General features: G+C 41.3%; 1 protein-coding gene across 3 annotated transcripts in view; it reads left to right on the top strand.

Moving 5' to 3' along the window:
* Positions 1-24,528, top strand: part of ITGB6 (integrin subunit beta 6) — a 149,852-nt gene that overhangs the window by 43,479 nt on the left and 81,845 nt on the right. The window contains exons 2-7 of one of the 3 annotated variants that reach the window (XM_086355658.1): positions 12,863-12,914; positions 13,094-13,251; positions 13,431-13,506; positions 14,261-14,340; positions 16,875-17,079; positions 17,840-18,086. In XM_086355658.1, coding sequence (XP_086211784.1) covers positions 13,446-13,506; positions 14,261-14,340; positions 16,875-17,079; positions 17,840-18,086 — 593 coding nt within the window. In that variant the 5' untranslated portion in view covers positions 12,863-12,914; positions 13,094-13,251; positions 13,431-13,445. Of the gene's footprint in view, positions 1-12,862; positions 12,915-13,093; positions 13,324-13,430; positions 13,507-14,260; positions 14,341-16,874; positions 17,080-17,829; positions 18,087-24,528 lie in introns of those variants that run through there. The other 2 variants (XM_086355651.1, XM_086355669.1) reach the window with 2 other exon arrangements.

Below are 24,528 nucleotides of genomic sequence, written 5' to 3'. Positions count from 1 at the left end.
TTACAATGGCTACTATTTTTGACAACCCACAAGGCAGACAAATTAAGTGTTTCTTATATATTCACTTAGGTTCCCATCTCAGTGAAAGAATAACACTTTTACTGTTAAAGAAGGACATAAAGCTAACCATTGTAAGAAGCGAGGATTTTCAGGAGGGTGATGCTGTCAAGAGCAGAGATCCAGATGCAACGGATTGTCCCCTCTTTGAGCCTGTCCTACGGGCTTGAGAAAGCAGAAACAGAAACAAATTTATAATAAACTGTTGCATTTTATCATTTAAAGAGATCTGTCGTTCAGTTGCTAGGTTGCGTCCGACTGTTTGCGAGCCCATGGACTGCAGCACTCCAGGCTTCCCTGCCCTTCACTGTCACCCAGAGCTTGCTCAAACTCATGTCCACTGAGTCAGTGATGGCATCCAACCATCTCATCCTCTTCAACCCCTTCTCTTCTTGCCCTCAATCTTTCCCAGCTTCAGGGTCCTTTCCAATGAATCAGCTCTTCACCCCAGGTGGCCAAAGTATTGGAGCTTCAGTTTCAGCATCAGCCCTTCCAATGAGTTTCAGGGTTGATTTCCTTTATGATTGACTGGTTTGATCTCCTTGCTGTCCAAGGGATTCTCAAAAGCCTTCAACACTACAATTCAAAAGCATTGATTCTTCCGCACTCCACCTTCCTTTTGGTCCAACTCTCACATCTGTACATGAATACGGGAAAAACCATGGGTTTACCTAAAGAGATGCTTCCCACCTAAAAGAGAATGCTCTTGTCTTAAAGAAAGTACTCTTCTACAAGCAAGTTGGGTTGATTGAAAGACAGAGAGCTTGAAGATGAGCTGTTGGACCAAAAAGAAACAGGCACAGGGCAGACTCAAGCAGCAGTGGGAGTCCTGTGCGCAGGTGAGAGTGAAACAGGAGGAAGGGGGCAGGGGACAACCTTTGAAAGAATGGCCTAACCCAAGCTCACGGCATAAACTGATTAGAACCGTATGGGTCTGAGCTGGTGGATGAGCTGACTTCCACTAGACCTTGAACCTCTCAGTATATGCTCATTGGAACACATCAGTGAGCTAAATGGCACTCCCACAGGCTCTGTGACCACTCCAAGACTGACCATCAAAGAGCAAAATGTGGGTAGCGGCCCAATGCTTGGAAATCTCCACCCCTTCCCTCAAATAGTTTGAATAATCCTCCCCCACATTAGTCCATGAAATTACCCAGCCCATTAAAATTAACCATGCCATAGTCCGAGGCCACTCTTTCACCTTCTGAGATGGCTCACACTCTGCCTGTGGAGTGTGTTTCCCTCTCAATAAATCCACTTCTTTTGTATCATTTTGGCTCTCATTTAATTCTTTCTGCAATTAGACATCAAGAATCTGAGCATCATGAAGTCCTGAAACCAGGCGTGTGATCTCAGTTAAAAGACTGTGTGTTCATGTCTCAATCTGAAGGATATGGTTTCAAGAATCATCAGAAGACAGCAACATACAGCAGTGCTTGGAATCCATTTCACAAGGAAAACTAGCCTAGCTTGACTGTAACATTTGGCCATTTTAAGTAACCAAGGTCAGGGCCTAGGTCTCCGTGTAGGAATGAGTCCTTATTGTTCCAAGTACTTTATCTGAACCATCATCTAAATGGACCTGACCTCTAGACTTCCCTCAGCAAAGAGAATTATCTTCAAGAAAATCCATCTTGAAAAGTCTTTGAATTAGATAATGCATTCAAAGTACAGCAGAAAAAAAATGAATTCACATCAGAGTTTTCTTCAGAAATATGGCAACCATTTTTAAATTTGCTTCTGGGTCTCCTTGACAGCAGGAGAGGTAAAATATCATAAAACTTTCATTACATCTGTACTCTCTTCAAGAACCTCTGAAACTTATTAGATGGAAATGTTAATAAGTACATGGAGGGGGGTGAAAAAGGCTTTTTCTAAGCAAACATTTTTTGTTTAATTCTTAAAGGTAAGCAATTTTCTTAACTGTGGGGCTTCTTAGGGTGTTTAATAGTGTAGTGTGTATTGGCAATTTCTAATAGGGGAGATTTAATAGTCTATATTAACTGAACTCTAGGAACATTTTATTTTCAGGGCACAGATTGACAGCTTTCTTCAGAATACAGTTTGTGAAATAATATTGATACATGATTATTATCTAAAGTCCATACTCTAAGGCTTCCCATGTGGCGCTAGTGGTAAAGAATCCATCTGCTAATGCAGGAGATGCAAGAGATGTGGATTCGATCCCTGGACTGGGAAGACCCGCTGGAGGAGGAAATGGCAACCCACTCCAGTATTCTTGCCTGGAAAATTCCATGGACAGAGGAGCCTGGCAGGCTACAGTCCGTGGGTCTCAATGAGTCAGACACAAATGAGCACACACACATACATTGTCTATACTTTATTCAGTGTTCTATTTCTGGAGACATACATAAAAACAAAACATTCTGTCAGTTAACATTTTGGTCCTGTTTTCCTCACCCTTGACTGCCTAAAGTTTAGTCTCCAAACCATTCCAATAGATTACACCATGCGACAACTGGCCAATAATCCACTAAGGTCTGGACTGAGACCAAGGCTGACAACTGCATTTTCCATGCAATTGGGCACAACTCTATTGATGTCCAGGCTTCCCTGGTGGCTCAGACAGTAAAGAATCCGTCTGCAGTGGAGAGCTGGGTTCAATCCCTGGGTTGGAAAGATCACCTGGAGCAGGGCATGCCAACCCACTCCAGTATTCTTGCCTAGAGAATCTCTGTGGACAGAGGAATCTGGGGGGCTACAGTCACAGCAGTCACAGAGAGTCAGACATGACTGGGTGACTAAGCACAGCACAGTTATGGATGTTCAAATATCATAGTTTCATACATGTGTAAGGAATATTTGCCCCTTAAAACCTCCCAAAATATTTGCAACTAACAGCAATTTTCTTCTATCAAAAATTTTTCACTATATATGTTTGGGCTGGAACTTCAAAATTTTGAACTTGATATGAAGAAAATTATTAACAAATGTTGAAACTCTGCTTGAGTGTCTCACTGTACCAGGCATGGCCTGACATCCTGTCACTCTGCCATCAGCTACCTGGATTTGGGAAGGGGCCTCTGCAAGCGCAGCATCACCCAGAGTGATGCTGAGACAAGTTGCAAGACAAACAGCAGGCTACCAAACAAACCTCTCACACCTGACAGCTCAGTGAAGCCACTTTTTGTCTGAAAGTAATTAGGCCCAATAATATATAGATTCACCACTTCTGTTTAAAAATCCAACATACTTTCAATTAGATACCAGCAGAGTTTGCTTTTAAAGGCTTTTCTTCTTTCTCCTCTTCTAATCCTTGAGACATCACCCAGTTAATTTCGGACAGCTTTTTAGAATGATTTATTGTTTAGTCTTTTTAATGATTAGGTTGTTTGCATCACAGTCCTTTTCCCTATTTGACTTTGTGTAAATGTTGTTGTTGTTGTTCAATTATTAAGTCCTGTCCGACTCTTTGTGACTCCATGGACTGCAGCATGCCAGACTTTCCTGCCCTTTACTATCTCCTACAGTTTGCTCAAATTCATGTCCATTGAGTCAGTAACACCATCCAACCATCTCATCCTCTCCTGCCCCCTTCTCGTGCTGCCCTCAGTCTTTCCCAGCATCAGGGTCTTTTCCAATGAGTAGGCTCTTGGCATCAGGTGGTCAAAATATTGGAGCTTCAACTTCAGCATCAGTCCTTCCAATAAATATTCAGGGTTTATTTCCTTGAGGATTGACTGGTTTGATCTCCTTGCAGTCCAATGGACTCTCAAGAGTCTTCTCCACCACAATTCCAAAGCATCAGGTCTTCAGTGCTCAGTTTTCTTTATGGTCCAACTCTCACATCCATACATGACTACTGGAAAAACCATAGCTTTGACTATGTGGACCTTTGTCAGCAAAGCAAAGTCTCTGCTTTTTACTATACTCTTTAGGTTTGTCATAGGTTCCCTTTCAAGGTGCAAGTGTCTTTTAATTGCATGGCTACAGTCACCATCTTCAGTGATTTTGGAGCCTAAGAAAATAAACTCTGCCACTGTTTCCACATTTTCCCCCATCTATTTACCATGAAGTGATAGGACTGGATGCCATTTGAATGATGCCATTTGCCTTTTTTTTTTTTTTTTTTTTTTTAATGTTGCACTTTAAGCCAACTTTTTCACTCTCCTCTTTCACCTTCATCAAGAGGCTCTTTAGCTCCTCTTTGCTTTTTGCCATTAGGGTGGTATTGTCTGTATATCTGAGGTTGTTGATATTTTTCCTGGGAATCTGGATTCCAGCTTGTGCTTCATCCAGTCCAGCATTTTGCATGATGTACTCTGCATAGAAGTTAAATAAGCAGAGTGACAATAAACAGCCTTGACATACTCCTTTCCTAATTTTGAACCAGTCCATTGTTCCATGTCCAGTTCTAACTGTAGCTTCTTGACGTGCATACAGGTTTTTCAGGAGATAGGTAAGGTGGTCTGGTATTCCCATCTCATTAAGGATTTTCCACAGTTTGTTCTGATCCATACAGTCAAAGGCTTAGGGTAGTCAATGAAACAGACGTAGATGTTTTTCTGGAATTCCCTTGCTTTTTCTATGATCCAAGGGGTGCTGGCAGCATGTGTAAGCATACTGACCTGATTCAATGAGTGGGCATCAGCGACCATCAGGGAGGTTCCTAAAGTGGCAGTTGAAATAAATCCTCCATGGACCTCCTTAAGTATATTTGTCAAACATAATCATTGGTCACCATTTCCCCCAGCTGTTTAAAGAATAACCACCTTCTTTGATGTTGTAGCTGCATAAATTGCATCTTTAAGACAAAAAGGAGTCTGAAATCTTACTTTGAAAGATTTTTTTTAATATGTTCATCTCACCTGTCTTCCTATAGTGGCCTAATAAAGAATATGTTTTTTAAATATCTGTTGGGGCAGACTCTTTTGCTACTGAAAGTGAAATGAAAGTGAAGTCGCGCAGTCGTGCCCGACTCTTCTCGACCCAATGGACTGTAGCCTACCAGGCTCTTCCATCCATGGGATTTTCCAGGCAAGGATACTGGAGTGAGTTGCCATTTCCTTCTCCAGGAGACTGGAGTGAGTTGCCATTTCCTTCTCCAGGAGATCTTCCCGACTCAGGGACTGAACCCGGGTCTCCCTCATTGTAGGCAGACGCTTTACCATCTGAGCCACCAGGGAAGTCCTTTGCTACTGAAGCTGACCCCAGTAGTCTCCCCATGTTGCTAGAGACGGCTGCAGAACCATGGGGATATTGCAGGGTTTTGTTTGCTCCCCCAAAGCTAGTCATGATCCTCTATGACCCACCTCCCAGAATATTGGAAATAAAAGCAAAAATAAACAAATGGGACCTAATTAAACTTAAAAGCTTCTGCACATCAAAGGAAACTATTAGCAAGGTGAAAAAAAAAAAAAAAAGAATTCCAAAACAGAAGATGCCAGCTCATCGTACTTTCACTGTGCCGAAGGAATGCTGACAGCACAGGCACGTAGACGGTCTCACCACAGAGTATCGCCTGCATAGTTCTGGCCTTTCCTACTCAGCCACAGAGCACCTTTTGCACAGTTTTGACTTCCCAGGTTAGAGTCACCTAGAGCTCACTGTGACTCTCACCATGGGTGCGTGCTAGATAATACGTCCTGGAGAAACCTGTTGGTGGTGATGGTGGAGTTACCACGTAGGTGTCTCCACTACTCTTGGAGTCATCCTGGAGCCCTTGATCTCTCTCCTTTGCTACAAGCAATCCATTTGTAACCCCTGTCTTCCTCTAGAAGTATATCCAGAATGCAGCCACTTCTCAGAATCTTCCTCACCCAAACTTTCACATTTTGCCTCCAAAGCAGAAATGGCCTCTGTTTGGTCTCCCTGCTTCCTCCTTGCTGCCTTTATAGTCTGCTCAGAGTGACCCTTTTAAAACATAAGCTACATCATAATCCACTAGAACTCCATAAAAACTCCCTTCACACTCAGAATGTAAACCCAGAGTTCTGACTGTGGCTCTCAGGGCTCTTCTGACAGCTCTCCACAGTCCCCCTGCCTCTCTGGCATCCCCCAGTACCTCCCCGTGCTCCCGTCCCCTGCCCTACGCTCCACTCCAGTGTCATCAGTCGTCTTGACTTGCCTGTCCCCAGACACTCCTGCTGGCAGGGGAGGGGGCTGGACTAATGTCACCTGATCAGAGGCTTCCCTGGCCACCCCACCCTGCTCACTCTCTGACCTCTTACCATTTATCACCATCTTACGTCTTTATTTGTTTGGGTGTTTATTGCCTTTCTCTCCCACAGGAACACAAACTCCATGAGGCAGAAACTTTGTTAGTTTTAATCAACACAGTGTTTCTAAAACAGTACCTGGCACATAGGATCTCAGTAGATACTTCCTTGAATAAGCGAGTGAATGACTCAGAGTTTATTTTTACTAGTAATGCCCAGCCCACTGCAGCCTCAGAAGTAAGAGATGGAGCTCATCAGGGAAAACGAAAAAAATTGTTTGAAACCAAGGAATCCTAACCTAGGGTTAGACTGCTTGAGTTATCGTTTAAAAAGAAAAAAAGAATGCTTAGCAGTTTTGCAAGACACGAATGAGTGAATTACTCTGCAGTCAATGTTTCTGTCTGTTCACGTGGACTTCTTGCCCTGCTTACCATCTGCTTCACAGATGGGAAATAGGGGCATGAAGAGAGAGTTGTTCTGAGGAAATTTCATGGTGGTCCACTGGTCAAGGCTTTGCCTTTCAATGCAGGGGGTGTGGGTTCCATCCCTGGTCAGCGAGCTAAGATCCCACATGTCTCAGGGCAAAAAAAAAGAACAGAAACAAAATTTTAACAAATTCAAATGTAAAGACTTTTAAAAAATGGTCCACATCAAAAAAATTAATTTAAAGATAAGAGTCATTATGAGAGTCAAATTAGATTAAATTCATATTCACTGATATTTCATGGAAAATCCCACCTTTGGATTTATTCTACAAGTAGGAAACAGAAGGAGCTCAGTTCTTTTATGACTTCAAATAATTTCCCTAACCCAAGGAAAGTGGTTTTCTCAAGCAGGTCTAACATACAAGACTGGCATCAGACTTGCCAAGTGAGAACTGTCTTCCTGTTACTAGCAGGGGACTGACTCCTGAGCTCCTGGGTAAGGTTCAGGGCGGCTGTGACAGAGCCCCAGGAGTTAATTAATCCTGAGTCATCTCCAGCCCACAGGAAATGCCAGTGACCTCCCTCTCCTGGACGGGTGCCAGGCTCAGCTCTGTCACCTTCCCTTGAAGGGCAATGTGTTTTCTTTCCTTTGCTTTTAAGTGATCGTATGGGATTTAAGTCTAAGGAGGAATAAAGAAAAGGTTGTATAATCCAGGACAACCTTTCTGTCTCATTTTTGGTGGCAAATGATCCACAGGATGAACAACAAACAAACCAGAAAGGAGATACCTGGAAAGAGAGCTAGAGCTGGAACAAGGGGTCTAGGATGGAGAAACAGACCTTTTGAAAGGTCCCCTGGAGAATTTCATTTCTTGCTAACAGCTGCTTTAGGATTCTCTGAACATCTCATATCTACTAGGAGCCAGTTTGCATGGTGATGCAGAGTTCAGGCTGGGGGAAGAAATCTGTCTCCAGGGCTTGCTGCCTGAGTGAGTTGAAACAGTGGGCAAGTTACATAGCTACTCCTGCCTCAGTTTCCTCATCTGGTAAATGGAGATAAACTAGTTCCTACTTCAAAGGGGAAGTGTGAGAATGAAATAGGACAATACTAATAAAATATTGAACAGTACGTGACACATAGGAAGTGCCCAATAAAGCTGTCTACAATAAACACAAATCCTGAAAGAAGTCAGATGGGGATTTACCATAAATAGATGAAGCCTCAGGCCCAGCCCCTGGCTCACCCAGGTGGAACGGCTGAGAGCTGCAGGTGACTCCAGGGGAATGGGAAACCAGATGACCATCAGGAAGCATTTCTAGGTAAACATTTCCAGTTGATTGTCTAATATAATTTCAAGAAGAAAGGGCTTGGAATCTTTAAGGCTTCAGTAATTTGTCGTCGTGTTTCTCTCTCTTTCTCATTTTTAAATTAATACACATTCACTTCCAATTTATTTCTCATTTACATTCCTTTTCCTAAAAAGTACCCCCTATATTATATAATCCTCAGGCCCCACAAAATCTAGATTCATCCCAGAATAATATAATTAAATATTTGCCATAATCTTGAAAAGTGGATATTGTCACTATCTCACAGTCTGGAAACTAAAATCCTGAGAGATAAGTGCTGTCCCCAAGGACATACAGTAGGACCAGATTCAGATACTTGTTTACACCAATATTCATAACAGCATTATCCATGATAGCCAAAAGGTGGAAACACACCAAATGTCCAGGGACAGATGAATGGATACAGAAAATGTGGTCTATGCACACAGTGGAATATTGTTTAGACTTACAAAGAAGTGGAATTTGGATACACACTATAATGTAGATGAACCTGGAAAACACTTTGCTAAGTGAAATAAGCCAGACACAAAAGGCTGTATTGTATGATTCCACTTATACAAGGTACCTAGAACACTCAAATTCATAAAGGAATGGTAGCCTCTAGGGGCTGGAGGGGGCAAATATGAATTATTGCTTAATGGGTACAGAGCTTTGGTTTGGAATGGTGAAATTTTTCTGGAGATGGATAGTTGTAAAGGTTGCATGGCAGTGTAAATATACTTGATGCCAATGAATGACACACTTGAAAACAGGTATAATGGTAAATTTTATGTTATGTACATTTACCAAATTGAAAAAGGAAACTCTGGACTATGAGGTAAGACCTAGGTCACAAAATTTTCTCTAGCACTTAGCATGTTTTGGGCATTGCACACAAAGGTGACAGGAAGCTGCTACACATCCTCCTTTAAAATAATGTTTCTGAAGCTCTCGAAATTTGAAACGAAGGTGTCCACTTCCAAATTCAGGCTTCCCTGGTGGCTCAGTGGTAGAGAACCCACCCACCAGTGCAGGAGACGCAGGTTTGATCCCTGATTGGAAAAATCCCCTGGAGGAGAGCATGGCAACCTACTCCAGTATGCTTGCCTGGAGAATCCCAAGGACAGAGGAGTCTGGCAGGTTACAGTCCATGGGGTCACAAAGAGTGGGACATGACTGAGTGACTGAGCGCCAGCACTTCCAGATTCTGTGCTCCCCAGGTTACACACACCTGCAGGTCAGTCACAACCTTCTGCCCACCAGGCAGTGCGTCACACACACAGTTACACCAGCGCCAGACCCAAGAGCAAAGTCTCCACTTCCACTGTCTTCTTTCAGCTGTTCACTATGAAACAGTTTCATAGAAGGACTTCTGGAGGGAGATCTGTCTCTTGTCCTTGAAATACAGCTGGTGACATAGAGAGGCCATCCCATCCCAAGAGCTGGCAGTCATTACTAGGTCCCTAGAGTTCAATTTGGCTCCCAGCCAGGTTTACTCAGTGTTTATTCCCCCAGGAGTGTTTTGAGGTGCCCCAGGGCTGGTCTAGCCGGCCCCAGATTGTTATTGTCTGATGTGAATGAGGGGCTGGGTCCAGGCAAGATCCCAGCCAAACAGAGTGAGTCAGATGAGCTCACGTGACTTCCTGAGGTCAGGATTCCACTGAAGACAGTCTCAGAAGCAAAGGCCAGTAAAGGAGTGGGGTGCAGGGGTCATTGCTTCCTTGGGCTGTGTGATGCTCTGCGACTCTACCCACACCTGGGCTCAGATCTTTTGAAGAGGGTCAGACCCCCAGAGTCCTAGGCTGGGAGTCTGAGCACTTGGGATAGTAGGCTTCTATCCTATGGGCCAAGCGGCGTGTCTAAAAGTCTGGATGGTGTGACTTAGGATCTCTGGATCTTAAGGGATATGGAGACACCCTCAACCACCTCTAAGCAATGGGAATTTACTGAAGGGATGCACATTGTGCTAAAAGAGATAAGATCCTGGGGAAACTCAGGAAGGGCTGTGCCTGAGAAAGGTCCAATCTGAAAGGGCATTTGGGATCATGGCCTGGGCCATGTTCCTTCCCCTTGACAAAGTGAGTGTGGGGGTCTAACGCTGGTGTTTTCCATTCACATGACTCAGGCACCCTCCTCAGCTGTTTTCACTAGTGACATTCGCAACCTGTCCTCTTGTTGACTCATTAGAGTTCTCATCTGCCTCACTCATCTGTCTCCTCAGAGCTGCGATTCCTCCCAACACTCCTGAAGCATCTTTTCCTGCAACCTGATGTCCTCTCTCTGCCGGTTTCAGCTTCCATTATCGAAGCCCTGATTTTTTTAGTCTGTATTTCCCAGTTTAAGTTCTATGGATACAGAAACAGGGGTAATTCATCTGGCTGCCTTGTCTAAGGGGACGGTCTTCATTTGGGAGACTTTATTCGGAGCTGACCAGTTTTTGTTGTTGTTTAGTTGCTACGTTGTGTCCGACTCTTTGTGACCCCATGGACTGTAGCCCTCCAGGCTCCCCTGCCCACGGAATTCTCTAGGCAAGAATACTGGAGTGAGTTGCCATTTCCTTCTGCAGGGGATCTTTCTTATCCAGGGTTCAAACCCCTGTCTCCTGCATTGGCAGGCCGATTCTTTACTGCTGAGCCACCAGGGAAGCAAGTTTAGGGAGCAGCTAGAACTCCTTCCATCCCCACAGCCGTGGTCAGGTACTTTTCCAGGCACCAGATCTTTAGGAAGCAAGAATATTTCCCCTATGATGAATCATCCAGAGTGGATGGAGGTTTTCTTGTAGCATTGTTTTTTATATTTTCTCTTAAATGTTGCCCCTTTTCTCCACCCTGTATTTTAAGCCCTTTCACAGCCCAAGCAGGGAACGTCTTTCCCCACTTCTAACGGCGTGCTGTGTCTTCTAAAACTATTTATTCATTTATTTACTCACTATTCGTGGAGTACCAGCTTTGTCACAGGTAAAATACTATATAATGACAAGCTAAAAATTATCCGCTTATTGATAAATATTGACTATTTATAAAGTATCTGGCTTTATGCTACTTGCTGGGAATATAAAGATCACTGAGACACAGTCACTGCCTGATGCATAGTGAAGAATTCAATAAATACTTGTTGAATAGATCAATGCCTTAAAGAGCTTCACAGTCTATTGGGGGAGAGATGCAAGGATTTCAGCAATTACAAGCAGATTGGAAAGGGCCATCCGGGGGAAGGTCCCAGGAAGGGAGGCCTGGTGAGATTCAAAACGTCTCCCTATGGGCACTGATGTCTGTGGGAGACGTGGACAGTGAGCTGAATCAGCCAAATGAGAGGAATGAGGAGGAGGCCCGTGCCTCCTGGCAGCACAACTGGCCTGTGCAGAGGCTTGGAGGTGGGGAGGACTGAAGATCAGAGAGGCTGCAACTGAGGACAGATAGTAAATAAAGCTGTGCAATTAGGACTTTAGGGGCAGGGTGGAAGTCTGCACAGAGGATAGTAAAATAACACACCCTTCCTACTCCTCTTTCCTCCTACCCAGATTTATTATCATTTTTCATAGCCCCTTAGGACAGCCTGATTTTAAGAGTCTGTCTCCCCACACTGTTCCCCAGCCCGGAATATACACCTTACAGGCCAAGAGCTTGGCTCTGCTCACTGACATATCTTCTGCTTTCAGAACGATGTTTAGCACAAAGCAGATGCTCAATAAATATTTGTTGAATAAATTGATAAATAAACAAACCAATGAATGATGACTAATATAGGATACAAGTATTATCCAGAGATAGGGGGATTAAAAAGCAGAGACATCACTTTGCCAACAAAGATCCATATCATCAAAGTTATAGTTTTTCCAGTAGTCATGTACAAATGTGAGAGTTGGACCACAGAGCAGGCTGAGGGTCGAAGATTTGATGGTTTCAAATTGTGGTTCTGGAGAAGATTCTTGAGAGTCCCTGGGACAGCAAAGAGATCAAACCAGTCAATCCTAAAGGAAATCAACCCCAAATAGTCATTGGAAGGACTGATTCTGAAGCCGAAGCTCCAATACTTTGGTACCTGATGCCAAGAGCCAACTCACTGGAAAAGACCCTGATGAGCAAAAGAAGAAGGGGGCAGCAGAGGATGAGATGGTTAGACAGCATCACCCACTCAATGGACATGAATTTGAGCAAACTCTGGGAGATAGTGGCAGACAGAGGAGCCTGGCTTATTTCTACAGGCTTCTTGCCATGTTCTCTCCAGATTCCTGTGTGTGACAGAGTTCAAAATTGAACAAAGCCTTCTGAGAAGAACCTGAGCAGTCTATAATTAGTTTTCCTCTCTTCACACAGGTTTCACACACTTGCCTAGAAATACACTTTTAAAAGATAGTCTCCCGGGACATAACTCTGGCCACAAAGAAGCCTGTCTAAGGTTAAGCAGTTTGGAGAGTTACAAAATGAATATTTGTTTGCAATATCTATACACCCCTAACACTATCTTGAATGCATGTGGAAACATTCATAATCAGACTCATGAAATTAGTGATATAATATATACATTTTAAATCTCTCTTTTGTTCAACAAATAAACATCTTCTGTGTGCCAAGCAGTAAGTTGGAAGCAGGGACAGTACACACGAAAGAGAACTTGGTCACCGTCTGGAAGGGAGGGGTTCAAAAGCTCAGGCACCACTGTTTTCTGTTTCCATGGCTGTTTGAGACTAATTTTGTTCTAATTTAATTTTAATTATTATTTTTTTCTAATAATGGATTTAAATAGGAATTTGATATTTATGGGGAAAAATATCTTTCATCCAATTTAAAAAACAATGGAACACAGTATTTTGCTTTCCCTAGCCTGCCTTCTATTATAAATTGTAAAATAGTGATTTTTATTTTTCAGAGTTCATCTCAATTCTCTGAAAGGACTTAACAATGGAACATAAAAATCTCAGGTATTTGCCTTTAGCTCATTTTTTAAACCCTCCTGATACATAACTGACATATTCATGCTTTTATTTATCACCTTTACTGTTAATTATAACTATTTTAGAAACAACTTTAGATCATATTTCAATTATTCTTTTGACATTTCACCAGTCATTATTTTACTAAAGGTATCAACTTCCTCTAGGATGCAGAGAGACTAATAGAACCTACACAAAAATTTCTGCTGAATGAATTTCCCCACCTTCTTGGTGATTGTACACCTGCCTTCCTTATAAGGAGAACAAGGAAGTAAATCATGTTGGAGTTGCTCTTAAACACAGCTTTTCTTCTTTACCTGTCCAGGTAGCTTCTGTTTTCATTTCAGTCTTAATGAAAACATTTTTATTTACATCTCAAGTTTCTTTTCAAAGCAGCGTAAGTAGTATTTACAACTTTACACTTCAAGAAAGAAAGACTTTTAACAGTGTTCAGCTTTGGTCTTGTAATGTTGAAGTAATTCATTTTTTAATCTGTCTGCACAGCGAGAACTGAAACGGATGGGGATTGAACTGCTTTGCCTGTTCTTTCTATGTCTAGGAAGGAATGATCACGTACAAGGTAAGACTTTAGTTTCTCCGATATATTGCTTTTGTGGTACGCTTGACAAACCTGTCATGCAGCTCAGAAACTAGATCTGAAGTCATTTTTTACTTGAGCTGTTCAATTGCTCTTTGCCATTGAACGAACACTTTAACAAATTACAGGCAGACGCAGGACTGTTCCCACAGCGAATGCTCCGGGCTTTAGGTAAATAAATGCAAAGGTTGCACGGGCACCTTAATGAGAGAATTAAACAGCACTATGCACAAGAGGATTTCTTAGTACCCTTGTGACAACCATTTTGGTAACTTTTCTAGCTATCTTATTGTACAACAAGGCCTTCCACTTGAGAGTGATAACCTTGAGACAGAAAAGGGATCTATCTTTTAAAATAAAGCTATAGTACATTTGAAAGAGAAACATTCTTTAGTGGCTGTGAATAATTTTGAAAAATTGAAGGGGGGTGATGCTGAATGAGGGTGATAAGTATGATGATCCTGTATTTGTGAACTCTGAGATACTTTCACATTTTAAGAAAAAAAACAAGAGAGAGACTGATTATTTTTGGCTGCTAAGACATGCATATTTTCAATGCCATAGATGTAAAATATGAACTTCACTGTGGCTCGCTAACATTTTGAGGACTGATCTTCGAAGCCTGAAAAATGAACTCTGTTACTGTTTTGTTCAAGTGCTTTAAGAGCTGTAGGTCTCACGAGTGGAGTGGCTGAGATGTGCTGAATCCCTTGTGTCTTGCTGGGTTTGAACACAGGTGGCTGTGCTGTGGGGGGTGCGGAGACCTGTGAGGACTGCTTACTCATTGGACCTCAGTGTGCCTGGTGTTCTCAGGAGGTAAAACCAACGACCTCAGCGTGTTTGTAAAAAGTGCACTTACATTTACGGTAATTCCGTCTGTGACCGTTCTCACAGTGTTCCGCTTTCCGTGGTGTTATAGGAGTGACACAAATCAGGAAGGGAGAACGTAAACATTAGTGATGCCAAGTGTTCTTCGTGTGATTACATTCCAAAGCAATTTGAGAAAGAGTGAATGTCAAATTATTTTGAAATATATGAGCTCAAGATTCTTTCTTTGACCTGATGCCTCCTCTTATTTTAAGGCCATTTCTTCCTGCTCACATGTAAAATGTTGAGGCTCTGGGCAACCAGAGCTCATGGAGGTGATCTTTTCTCAAGTTAAACATACGTTTAATTTCAGTATCATAGTTCTATTCCATCTGGGGACCAGCATCCTTTCTGAATCACTAACAGGATCCAAGAGAAGGCTCGGGGTCAACTTTACTGTTCAAACATTATCCAATTCTTTTAAAAATTACATCCGCTGGGTGACTGTACCACAATGATGACAGAACCTGAAGCAGACATCCCTATCTGATCAGACTGAACACAATGTGAAGGTAGCAGGGGGATCGGGGATGTATAACAAGCCATCCTGAATCATGGCTTCCGGCAACACTACAGAGGAATCTGTAAATGATTCCTGGTAAGAAAGACCTGTATTAGCTCTTTCTGGATTGAAAACAGTTCTTTACTAAATCTCATAAAGAGAATCTCAACACAAATCAACCTGTCAGATTCTTGCCAAATTCAGCAAGAACTGACTAGCATGTTCAAGGGGAAAGAACCTGGTTGCCCAATTCAAAACCAGGCTGTGGCTGCTAAAACCCCACATTTCAGTTACCTGTGTCCATGGAGGGAGGGCTCACAGAGCAGAGCACAAACCCAACTCAGTCCCTGACCTCTACCGAGAGGGTCAAGCAGAAGGGCAGTGACTTTGGGCTCATATATCAAAGCAGCTTTGGGAATATACAAAGAGGGAAAAGCCCACATTTTTTGTCATTGACTCCCTGAAGAAGACAATGTTAGGTTCATGCCAGAGACATAAAACAACAGATCAGTCTAACAAAGTGCCCACCTCTAAAATTTTCATATAAAAAAAAATTTTTTTTTGCACCCATTGAAGAGAGCCTCTTAAGTTACACCTGATAGGTTTTCTTGTGGCTAATACTCTGTAGTCAAATCTAGTCAAAAGGCCAGATTATTCTGAGAGATCACTCACTGATATAACTAATAGTAGAAGTATTATTATCAATAGAGACAATTGGAGCCAAAAGTAAATTAGGCTTCTGCTTAGAGCAGACAGAAAAATGGTTCCAGGGTTAACGCCACCTCTGATCTTGTGGCAAACATAGTGATTATAGATTCTATCAGTGACACAGTGTTAAGAAGGATTCTGAGGGCTTGTTAAGCCACCTTGTGCTTTGGATAAATCATGGGAAATTACAGAATTTGTTACCCCTCACCAGGGCCTCAAATATACACAGGCCTGGCTGAAAGATAACAAATTATATTCTCAAAAGTCAGCTTCGGGAGAAATGTAGCTTTCTTAGTTGGTGAAACAGCAGGAATGGTTTAGAATTCCAGTGAATGAAGGAAAACAGTATGAACTTGGTTTGTTTCTCTCCAAGCCTGAGAGACAACAGGCCTGAAGTTCAACCTTGCCTAGAGCCTCACCAACTCAAGAGCAGCCTTGGCTGGTGGGTAAGATAGGTGTTATCTCTTGACTGTATCTTTCTGTTCTGAGTGTTCCAGGGTTGGATGGCTGCATCTCTGCCTGGGAACACCCATCTCCCTGCCTCTGGAAACTCAAGTGGATCAGAGGGGAATTGGCAAACTCCTGAGTCCTAAGCAGGAAAGCAGTCTCTTACACCATTTCTCTTTCATTTTGCTTCTCCACATGCCAGTGTTGGAGAAATTTCTAAAAGATCTTAAACTAGAATAACGTCCCCAAGAGGTCAACTTTGGTGAAGTAATACTGTAATATAAGAGTAATACATCCACAAATTAAACCAGGACAGAGAGTAGATAGGGCAATATCACAACCTTTGACCTTTGGGAAGCCACGGAAAAGCCTCTTTGTCACTGGATTTAGCGATAGACACCCTGAGAATTTGGACAGTCCCAGGATCGCATATACCTGCAGGTTATCCTCAACGATAATTCACATGATGATGTCAGCTCTGTGACCCAGTTATTTCAAAGATCTGGTCACAGCACAGGAGAAGCTTTTAAAAAGTGAGCATTGAAAAGAAAAATGAAATAAAAGGGAAAAAAGGAAAAATAAATCAAGTGAATTCACTTGAATACAATTAAAAGGAAACTCCACTTTTACTCAGAATTTTACTGGCAGAATTCTATGTTTATTTTGCTATAACTTTAGACCTACAATCAATGTCAGACATGTGGGGCTGTAATATATCAAGGCAAGATACCTAACTAGCAAACAAGCAAAAAATAATCTTATAAAAAATGTCTTCTTTTTATTCTTTATTGTTGTCTTTCTCTCTTTATTGTTTTTTCTCTTTTAGAATTTTACGCACCTATCTGGAGTTGGAGAAAGATGTGATACCCCAGCAAATCTTTTAGCTAAAGGATGTCAACTAACCTTCATCGAAAACCCTGTCTCCCAAGTTGAGATACTTACAAATAAGCCTCTCAGCATAGGCAGACAGAAAAATAGCTCTGACATCGTTCAGATTTCACCTCAAAGCTTGGCTCTTAAACTGAGACCAGGTATGTTATGATTTACACAGTCATTGGCTTACGTAAATAAATCTAATGTCATATATGTGCTGCCATATATATGTGCTTAGTCACTCAGTCATGTCCAACTCCTTGTGGCCCCATGGACTGCAGCCCGCCAGGCTCCTCTGTTCATGGGGATTCTCCAGGCAAGAATATTGGAGTGGGTCACCATGCCCTCCTCCAGGAATGCCACATATAATAATACAGCTATTCCATTAATACGCCTTGAACCATATTACATGTCATTGTTTATTATGACTCAGATTTCCCATTCTTAAGGAAATAGAAAATTGCTAGGCTAACACTTTTCTTTATTCACATTGGTCATTTTGTACTCCAAATGTGTTACCAAAAAAAGCCTTATCTAATAGTAACCGTTTGAATTACTCAAATGTTGTTAAGGCTTACCTCACATTTCTTCAAGGGTTGTAATGTAGCTTTAATCGCCTCTTTATTTTCTTCTTTTCTAAACCCACATACAAAAAAAATCAGCTTATCTTCCATCTAAATGGATGCTAGTTCTCCCAAGGAGATATAAAATATCCCAACTTTCACCTCCTTCGGTTGCTCTAAATTCATGGGTGAAAGATTTCATGGGTTGGTTCCTTTATAAACTTTGCCACATAGTGTATGAATTGCAAGTATCTTTGGTAAGTTCTTATTGAAATGAAATAGCTGGTGACTGTCTAGTCACAACTAAGTCTCCATGGGTTTTTACGGATCATCTTTTCTTGCGAGGGTGTTACAGGCCTTGAACAGACCCTGCAAGTTCAAGTTCGCCAGACGGAGGATTACCCTGTGGATTTGTATTACCTCATGGACCTCTCGGCCTCCATGGACGACGACCTCAACACCATCAAAGAGCTGGGCTCCCTGCTCTCCAAGGAGATGTCTAAATTAACCAGCAACTTTAGACTGGGCTTCGGCTCTTTTGTGGAGAAACCCATCTCCCCTTTTATGAAAACAACACCAGAAGAAATCGCTAACCCTTGCAGGTAAGTAAATGATTTTCTGGGATCTTCAAACACTGACTTCCTGTAGAGATAGCCTTGCTCTGAGCTGAGCTTGGCAGGAGCTTGCTGATTCCCTGGCAGTTCCCTCCCATCTGATTGGATGTCAGCAGCTCTCAGTTGCCTAGGTTACTCAGAACTAAAGGGATGTCATCCTTTTTTTCTTAAAGTAAACTATTATGTTTACTTAAAAGTTCATTTATTTTGTACTGGAGTAAAGCCAGTTAACAATGCTGTGACAGTTTCAGGTGGAAAGCAGAGGGACTCAACCATACATATACATGTTTCCATTCTCAAGCAGACATCACTGTAATACATAAGTCCCCTACAAACAAACGAGTTCTGTTTTGAGAGCGCATTCGTAAGTTCACTTTGTAGGTCCAACAAAGTTAGTCTAGGTACCCAACTAACAATCAGCTATGTGGTACTGCACTGTAATAGGTATATACAACTTTCCACACAAATAACACATAAAAAACTAACAAACACACAAAATAAGCATTTTTAATCTTATAGTAAAGTACCTTGAAAAGTACAGTAGTACAGTAAAAAGCGGGCATACAGGGCATGTTTGCATGTTCGAAAGTTCACAACTTGAAGGTTTATATGTACAGGATTTACTGTATCCAGTTCTAGCTTGGGTCTTCACAGCATTTGCCATGTTTGCCTCCCTTCGGAAGGCTGCTGTTGCTGCTGCTAAGTCGCTTCAGTCGTGTCCGACTCTGTGCGACCCCATAGACGGCAGCCCACCAGGGTCCCCCGTCCCTGGGATTCTCCAGGCAAGAACGCTGGAGTGGGTTGCCATTTCCTTCTCCAACGCATGAAAGTGGAAAGTGAAAGTGAAGTTGCTCAGTCCTATCTGACTCTTTGAGACCCCATGGACTGCAGCTTACCAGGCTCCTCCATCCATGGGATTTTCCAGGCAAGAGTACTGGAGTGGGGTGCCATTGCCTTCTCCACTTCGGAAGGCAGGCTGTGACAAATTTGTATTTGTATTCTGCAGACACAGGGACAGAATCTTTTACTGTAGGTTCCACTGGCCTGAGCCCATCCTCAGCCCCTCAGAGGCTTTCTATCCTCAGTGACCACCACTCTTTGAGGCTCTTGACAGTAAGTCACATTTTCTCAGAGTATCTGTCTCCATTACAATGACTGCTGCCAAAATAACAGCTTTTGGAGTGATTTCTAATGTACTTTGGGAAATGTGACTTTTTCTTATTGCTTGGAAGATGCCTTTGTAGCCTTTACTGTTGTCAAATTCAGTAGGAAATGAGGCAATGGATCCATTATAATATGCTCTAATCAGTTACTAAAACCATGTATTATCTGGGTGATGGTCAAAGGTAAGTTGCTTTTTGATAGCTTACCTCTACATGTCAATGACATGGTCAAAATAAAAGTATTTGATATCCTTCTTTTGAAAAAGAACTTCCATTTGCTCTGTGCCAGACCCTATGCTGAAGGTTTTATATACATGACCTCATTCAGTCTTCATAATAACTTCAGGTCAAAGCAGGTTTCATCATCTCTATACTGAGAGGAAGTAACAAAGGCTGTGAGAAGTTAGTAATTTACCTGTGGCAGCATGACTAATCAGTACACCAAGATCTGGGTTGGTCCAAAAACCAAGCCTTTGACTACTCTGAATCTAGTATAGAAGAAATGGCTTTCCAAACGTATATTGACTTTTCACACTAGTTTACACCAACACATTAATCTCTTTAAAACAGTTTTTGCAGTATCATTTTAAGACATTTCAATGTGGTTCCAAACTAGAATCTGATGGCCAGAAGTGTTTTGACCTTGAAAAGAATTCATCACTGATTGCACCTCCTAGGAATTGCATTCGGTTGCAAATATCAGAGATAATATTTGTCCCCAGTCCCCCACTTCTCAAGGTATAATTGACATGTACTAAAATACACACAGCAGAAATGTTCAATTTCATGAGTTTTGACAGTTGAATATACTGATGTGATCACCACTTAAAACATGACATAGACCAGTTCTGTCACCTCAGAAAGTTTCCTTATGCCCCTTCACAGTCAGTTCTGCTTTCCCAGAGGCAACCATTTTCTGATTTCTGTAAGTTAAATTGGTTTTGTCTACTCTTGGATTTCACATGAATGGAAAATATGCTATACACCTTTTGTATCTAGCTTCTTTGGCTCAATATCATGTATTTGAGATTCATCCCTGATTTCATGTTTATCAGCAGTTTCTTCCCTTTTGTCCTAAGTAATAGTCCCTTGTACAAATTTATTATACTTTATCTGTCCATTGATGGACATTTGGGTTGTTTCCCAATTTCTGGCCATCATGAAGAAATATTGCTATGATCACTTGCATATAAGTCTCTGTGTGGATGTATGTTTTTATTTCTCTTGGATAGATATCTAGAATTCGAATTGCTAAATTGTATGATTTTTTTTATTTTGATGAAGCCCAATTTTTAATTGTATGATTAGTGTATTTTTTTGTCCTAAGACATCTTTGTTTATCCTAATGTCTCCAAGATTCCTGTTTTCTTCTAGAAGCTTCGTGGTTGAAGCACTTGCATTTAGGTCTATGATCTCAAATTAGTGTTTCTGTTTGGAATGAGAAAAAGTCTAGGTTTATCTTTCATTTACATGCAACTATCCAATTGTTGCAGCACTATTTGTTAAGCAAGTTTCTCCTTTCCCCGTTGAAATATCTTGATGCTTTTCTTAGAAAGCAATTAACTGTATGTGTGTCTAATTCTGGACATTCTGTTCTAAACCATTGATCCATAAATATACTCATGTAACCATGTACCTACTCATCTACTCACTCATAATGTCACCTTAGAGGGACCACTTCACTTCTCCAAACTTTAGTTTGGAATGACAATACTGATGACACAAAGGGGGTTGTAAGGAGTGTGTAAGATAATGAAAGGAAATGTTTGATACTGAGCTTGACCATGAAGCTCTTACTGGGTGGTAGCTACTATCAATAACAGTAGAGTGGGGTAAAGGAAGGCCTAGTTGTTGTTGGTCAGTCACTCAGTTGTGTACGATTCTTTGCAACCCCATGGGCTGCAGCATGCCAGGCTTCCCTGTTCTTTACCATCTCCCAGAGCTTGCTCAAACTCATGTCCATTGAGCTGGTGATGCCATCCAACCATCTCATCCTCTGTCATCCCCTTCTCCTCCTGCCTTCAATCTTTCCCAGCATCAGGGTCTTTTCTAATGAGTCAGTTCTTTCCATCAGGTAGCCAAAGTATTGAAGTTTCAGCTTCAGCATCAGTCCTTCCAATGAATATTCAGGGTTGATTTCCTTTAGGATTGACTGGTTTGATCTTTCAGTCCAAGGGACTCTCAAGAGTATTCTCCAACACCACAGTTCAAAAGCATCAATTCTTCAGCACTCAGCCTTCTTCATGATCCAACTCTCACATCCATACATGACTACTGGAAGGGAGGCCAGAGCCCTGCACAAATTACAGTGAATAGGAACCATAATGAGGACCACATATTTGAGCACTTGAAAGGTCAATGTTTTCCTATTTTCTAGAGGTGTTTCTCTTATTCTTGTTGGCAAAATTTACCACTAGCTAAAGTTATAAATAATGAAATTTTTTTTTGCTGCAACATTAAATTTTTTCTTTTTTAATCATGTCCTTAATTCTCCAAGTTTCTCTGTCCAGATTCTACTCCCCACACATTTACACACCAAAAATTCAAACACCAAACACAAAAGTCAATCCTTTGATCAATCTAAACCCTATAATTAAGAAATAAAATGTTCTTTAGTAAGAAGACTAACAGAAGAAAAAGGGAAAAACATGGAGTTTTCCAGACCTGGGCTTAAATCATAACCTTGGAATGCCAGTCTCTTCATTTATAAATGGGGATAATAATATTCACTTCCTGGGCTATCCTGAGAACTGAGTAGGCTGGAACATAATAGACATTCAAACCAGTTTTAATTTCCTTCCTCTCATTAATGCTAATTTTCTCTAGTTATTTTAATCTAATGTTCCTAAAACTTTTAGATCTCAGGACTTCTTATACTCCTAAAAATTAAGATCCTCAAAATATCAATATTCAGTGTCTTAGAGTGTGAAACTAAGAAAATATAAAAATAATTAGTAATCAATTTATTTGATAATTACAATGAAAAACACACTGCATGTTACTATAATAACACACCTTTAGAAGAAATAACTACATTTTCCAAAACAGAACAACAGTTAACAAGAAAAGTGGCACTATTTTAATTTTTACAAATCTCTTAAAATATCTAATTTAAAAGAAACCAACTGAATTTTCACATCTGCTTCTTCATTTAATCTCTGGCAATATTTTATTTTGGTTGAATTCCATGAAGGAAGTCAAACCTCATTAGATATATAGTTGAAAAGGGGGAAAGCAGTTAATAGATTTTTCCAATGACTGTAGACTTTCTTCCTTGATATTACATTCAAACTGGACAAGAGATAAATTACGTTTCAGTGTGGAATCTGAAAAACATATCAGTGAACTTCCTATTTTGTTACACTAAAAATCATTGATCTGTTTTGAACTTTGAATGGCTTTTAAAAATTTATTATTATTATTATTTTTTTGGCTCTGTTGGGTCTTTGCTGCTGCACGCAGGCTTTCTCTAGTTGCAGAGAGCAGGGGTTACTCTCTAGCTGAGGTGTGTGGGCTTTTTGTTGCTGTGGCTTGCTTTGTTGTAGAGCACAGGATCTATCTAGTGTGAAGACTCAAGTAGCTGTGGTGCACAGGCTTATTTGCACTGTAGTATATGGGATCTTCCTGGACCAGGGCTTGAACCTGTGTCCCCTGCTGTGGCAGGCAGATTCTTTAACCACTGGACCACTAGGGAAGAGCCTGAATGGCTCTTTTATTGGTGTGTGTGTGCATGTGGTTTTGTAATATAATGCTTTGGTCATTTGGAAAATGAAGTTTCAGTGAGTTATGTAGATCTTAAAATTTCATGATAGAATATCTAAAAAATTATATTTTTTAATATTATCATTAATCCCATCAGATAAGTCTTGAAGTACTTAGAAGCTGTTAATGGATGGCCGATGAAAGTTCTGTGAAATTCTAACTTTCTAGTTATGTCAAATTTCATCATTGGCAACAAATCCTGATACTTGTTTTCCTGAAAGTAACAGACTTACTTTCTTCATTTTAATCAAGATGATAGTTTGGCTGTCAAGCATTTTTTCAGGTAAAATGGTTGTTCCATAAACAACAGTTGAAACAACTATGAAAGTGCTTTTCCACTGTACACATGTACTTCAGTGTACAGCAGGAACACTGTATGCACGTTTCCTATGTGGTCACACAGGAATAATTTTCAAAAAACATGTATCCAAGGGCATAGGCTTAATAAAATTACTGCAACCCACTCCAGTATTCTTGCCTGGAAAATCCCATGGAAAGAGGAGCCTGGTGGGCTGCAGTCCATGGGGTCATAAAGAGTTGGACACAACCAAGTGACTAACACACACAGCTTCACCAAGGGCAATAAAGTATGAAAAGATGCTCAACATCACTCATTATCAGAGAAATGCAAATCAAAACCACAATGAGGCACCATTTCACGCCAGTCAGAATGGCTGCTATCCAAAAGTCTACAAGCAATAGATGCTGGAGAGGGTGTGGAGAAAACAGAACCCTCTTACACTGTTGGTGGGAATGCAAACTAGTACAGCCACTATGGAGAACAGTGTGGAGATTCCTTAAAAGACTGGAAATAGAACTGCCATGTTAAGTCACTTCAGTTGTGTCCGACCCTGTGCGACCCCAGAGACAGCAGCCCACCAGGCTCCTCTGTCCCTGGGATTCTCCAGGCAAGAATACTGTAGTGGGTTGCCATTTCCTTCTCCAAGAACTGCCATATGACCCAGCAATCCCACTGCTGGGCATACACACTGAGGAAACCAGAATTGAAAGAGACATGGGTACCCCAATGTTCATCACAGCACTGTTTATAATAGCCAGGACATGGAAGCAACCTAGATGTCCATCAGTAGACGAATGGATAAGAAAGTTGTGGTACGTATGCACAATGGAGTATTACTCAGCCATTAAAAAGAATACATTTGAATCAGTTCTAATGAGGTGGGTGAAACTGGAGCCTATTATACAGAGTGAAGGAAGCCAGAAAGAAAAACACCAATACAGTATACTAAAGCATATATATGGAATTTAGAAAGATGGTAATGATAACCCTGTATGCGAGACAGCAAAAGAGACACAGATGTATAGAATAGTCTTTTGGACTCTGTGGGAGAGGGAGAGGGTGGGATGATTTGGGAGAATGGCATTGAAACATGTATACTATCATATGTGAAATGAATTGCCAGTCCAGGTTCGATGCATGATACAGGATGCTCAGGGCTGGTGCACTGGGATGACCCAGAGGGATGGTATGGGGAGGGAGTTGG

Source organism: Bos grunniens, chromosome 2 (genome assembly GCF_055505025.1).
Source record: "Bos grunniens cultivar Pamir isolate PY7600 chromosome 2, Bosgru_T2T1.0, whole genome shotgun sequence".
NCBI lineage: Eukaryota > Metazoa > Chordata > Mammalia > Artiodactyla > Bovidae > Bos > Bos grunniens.
This window is presented reverse-complemented; position numbering and strand designations above follow the sequence as displayed.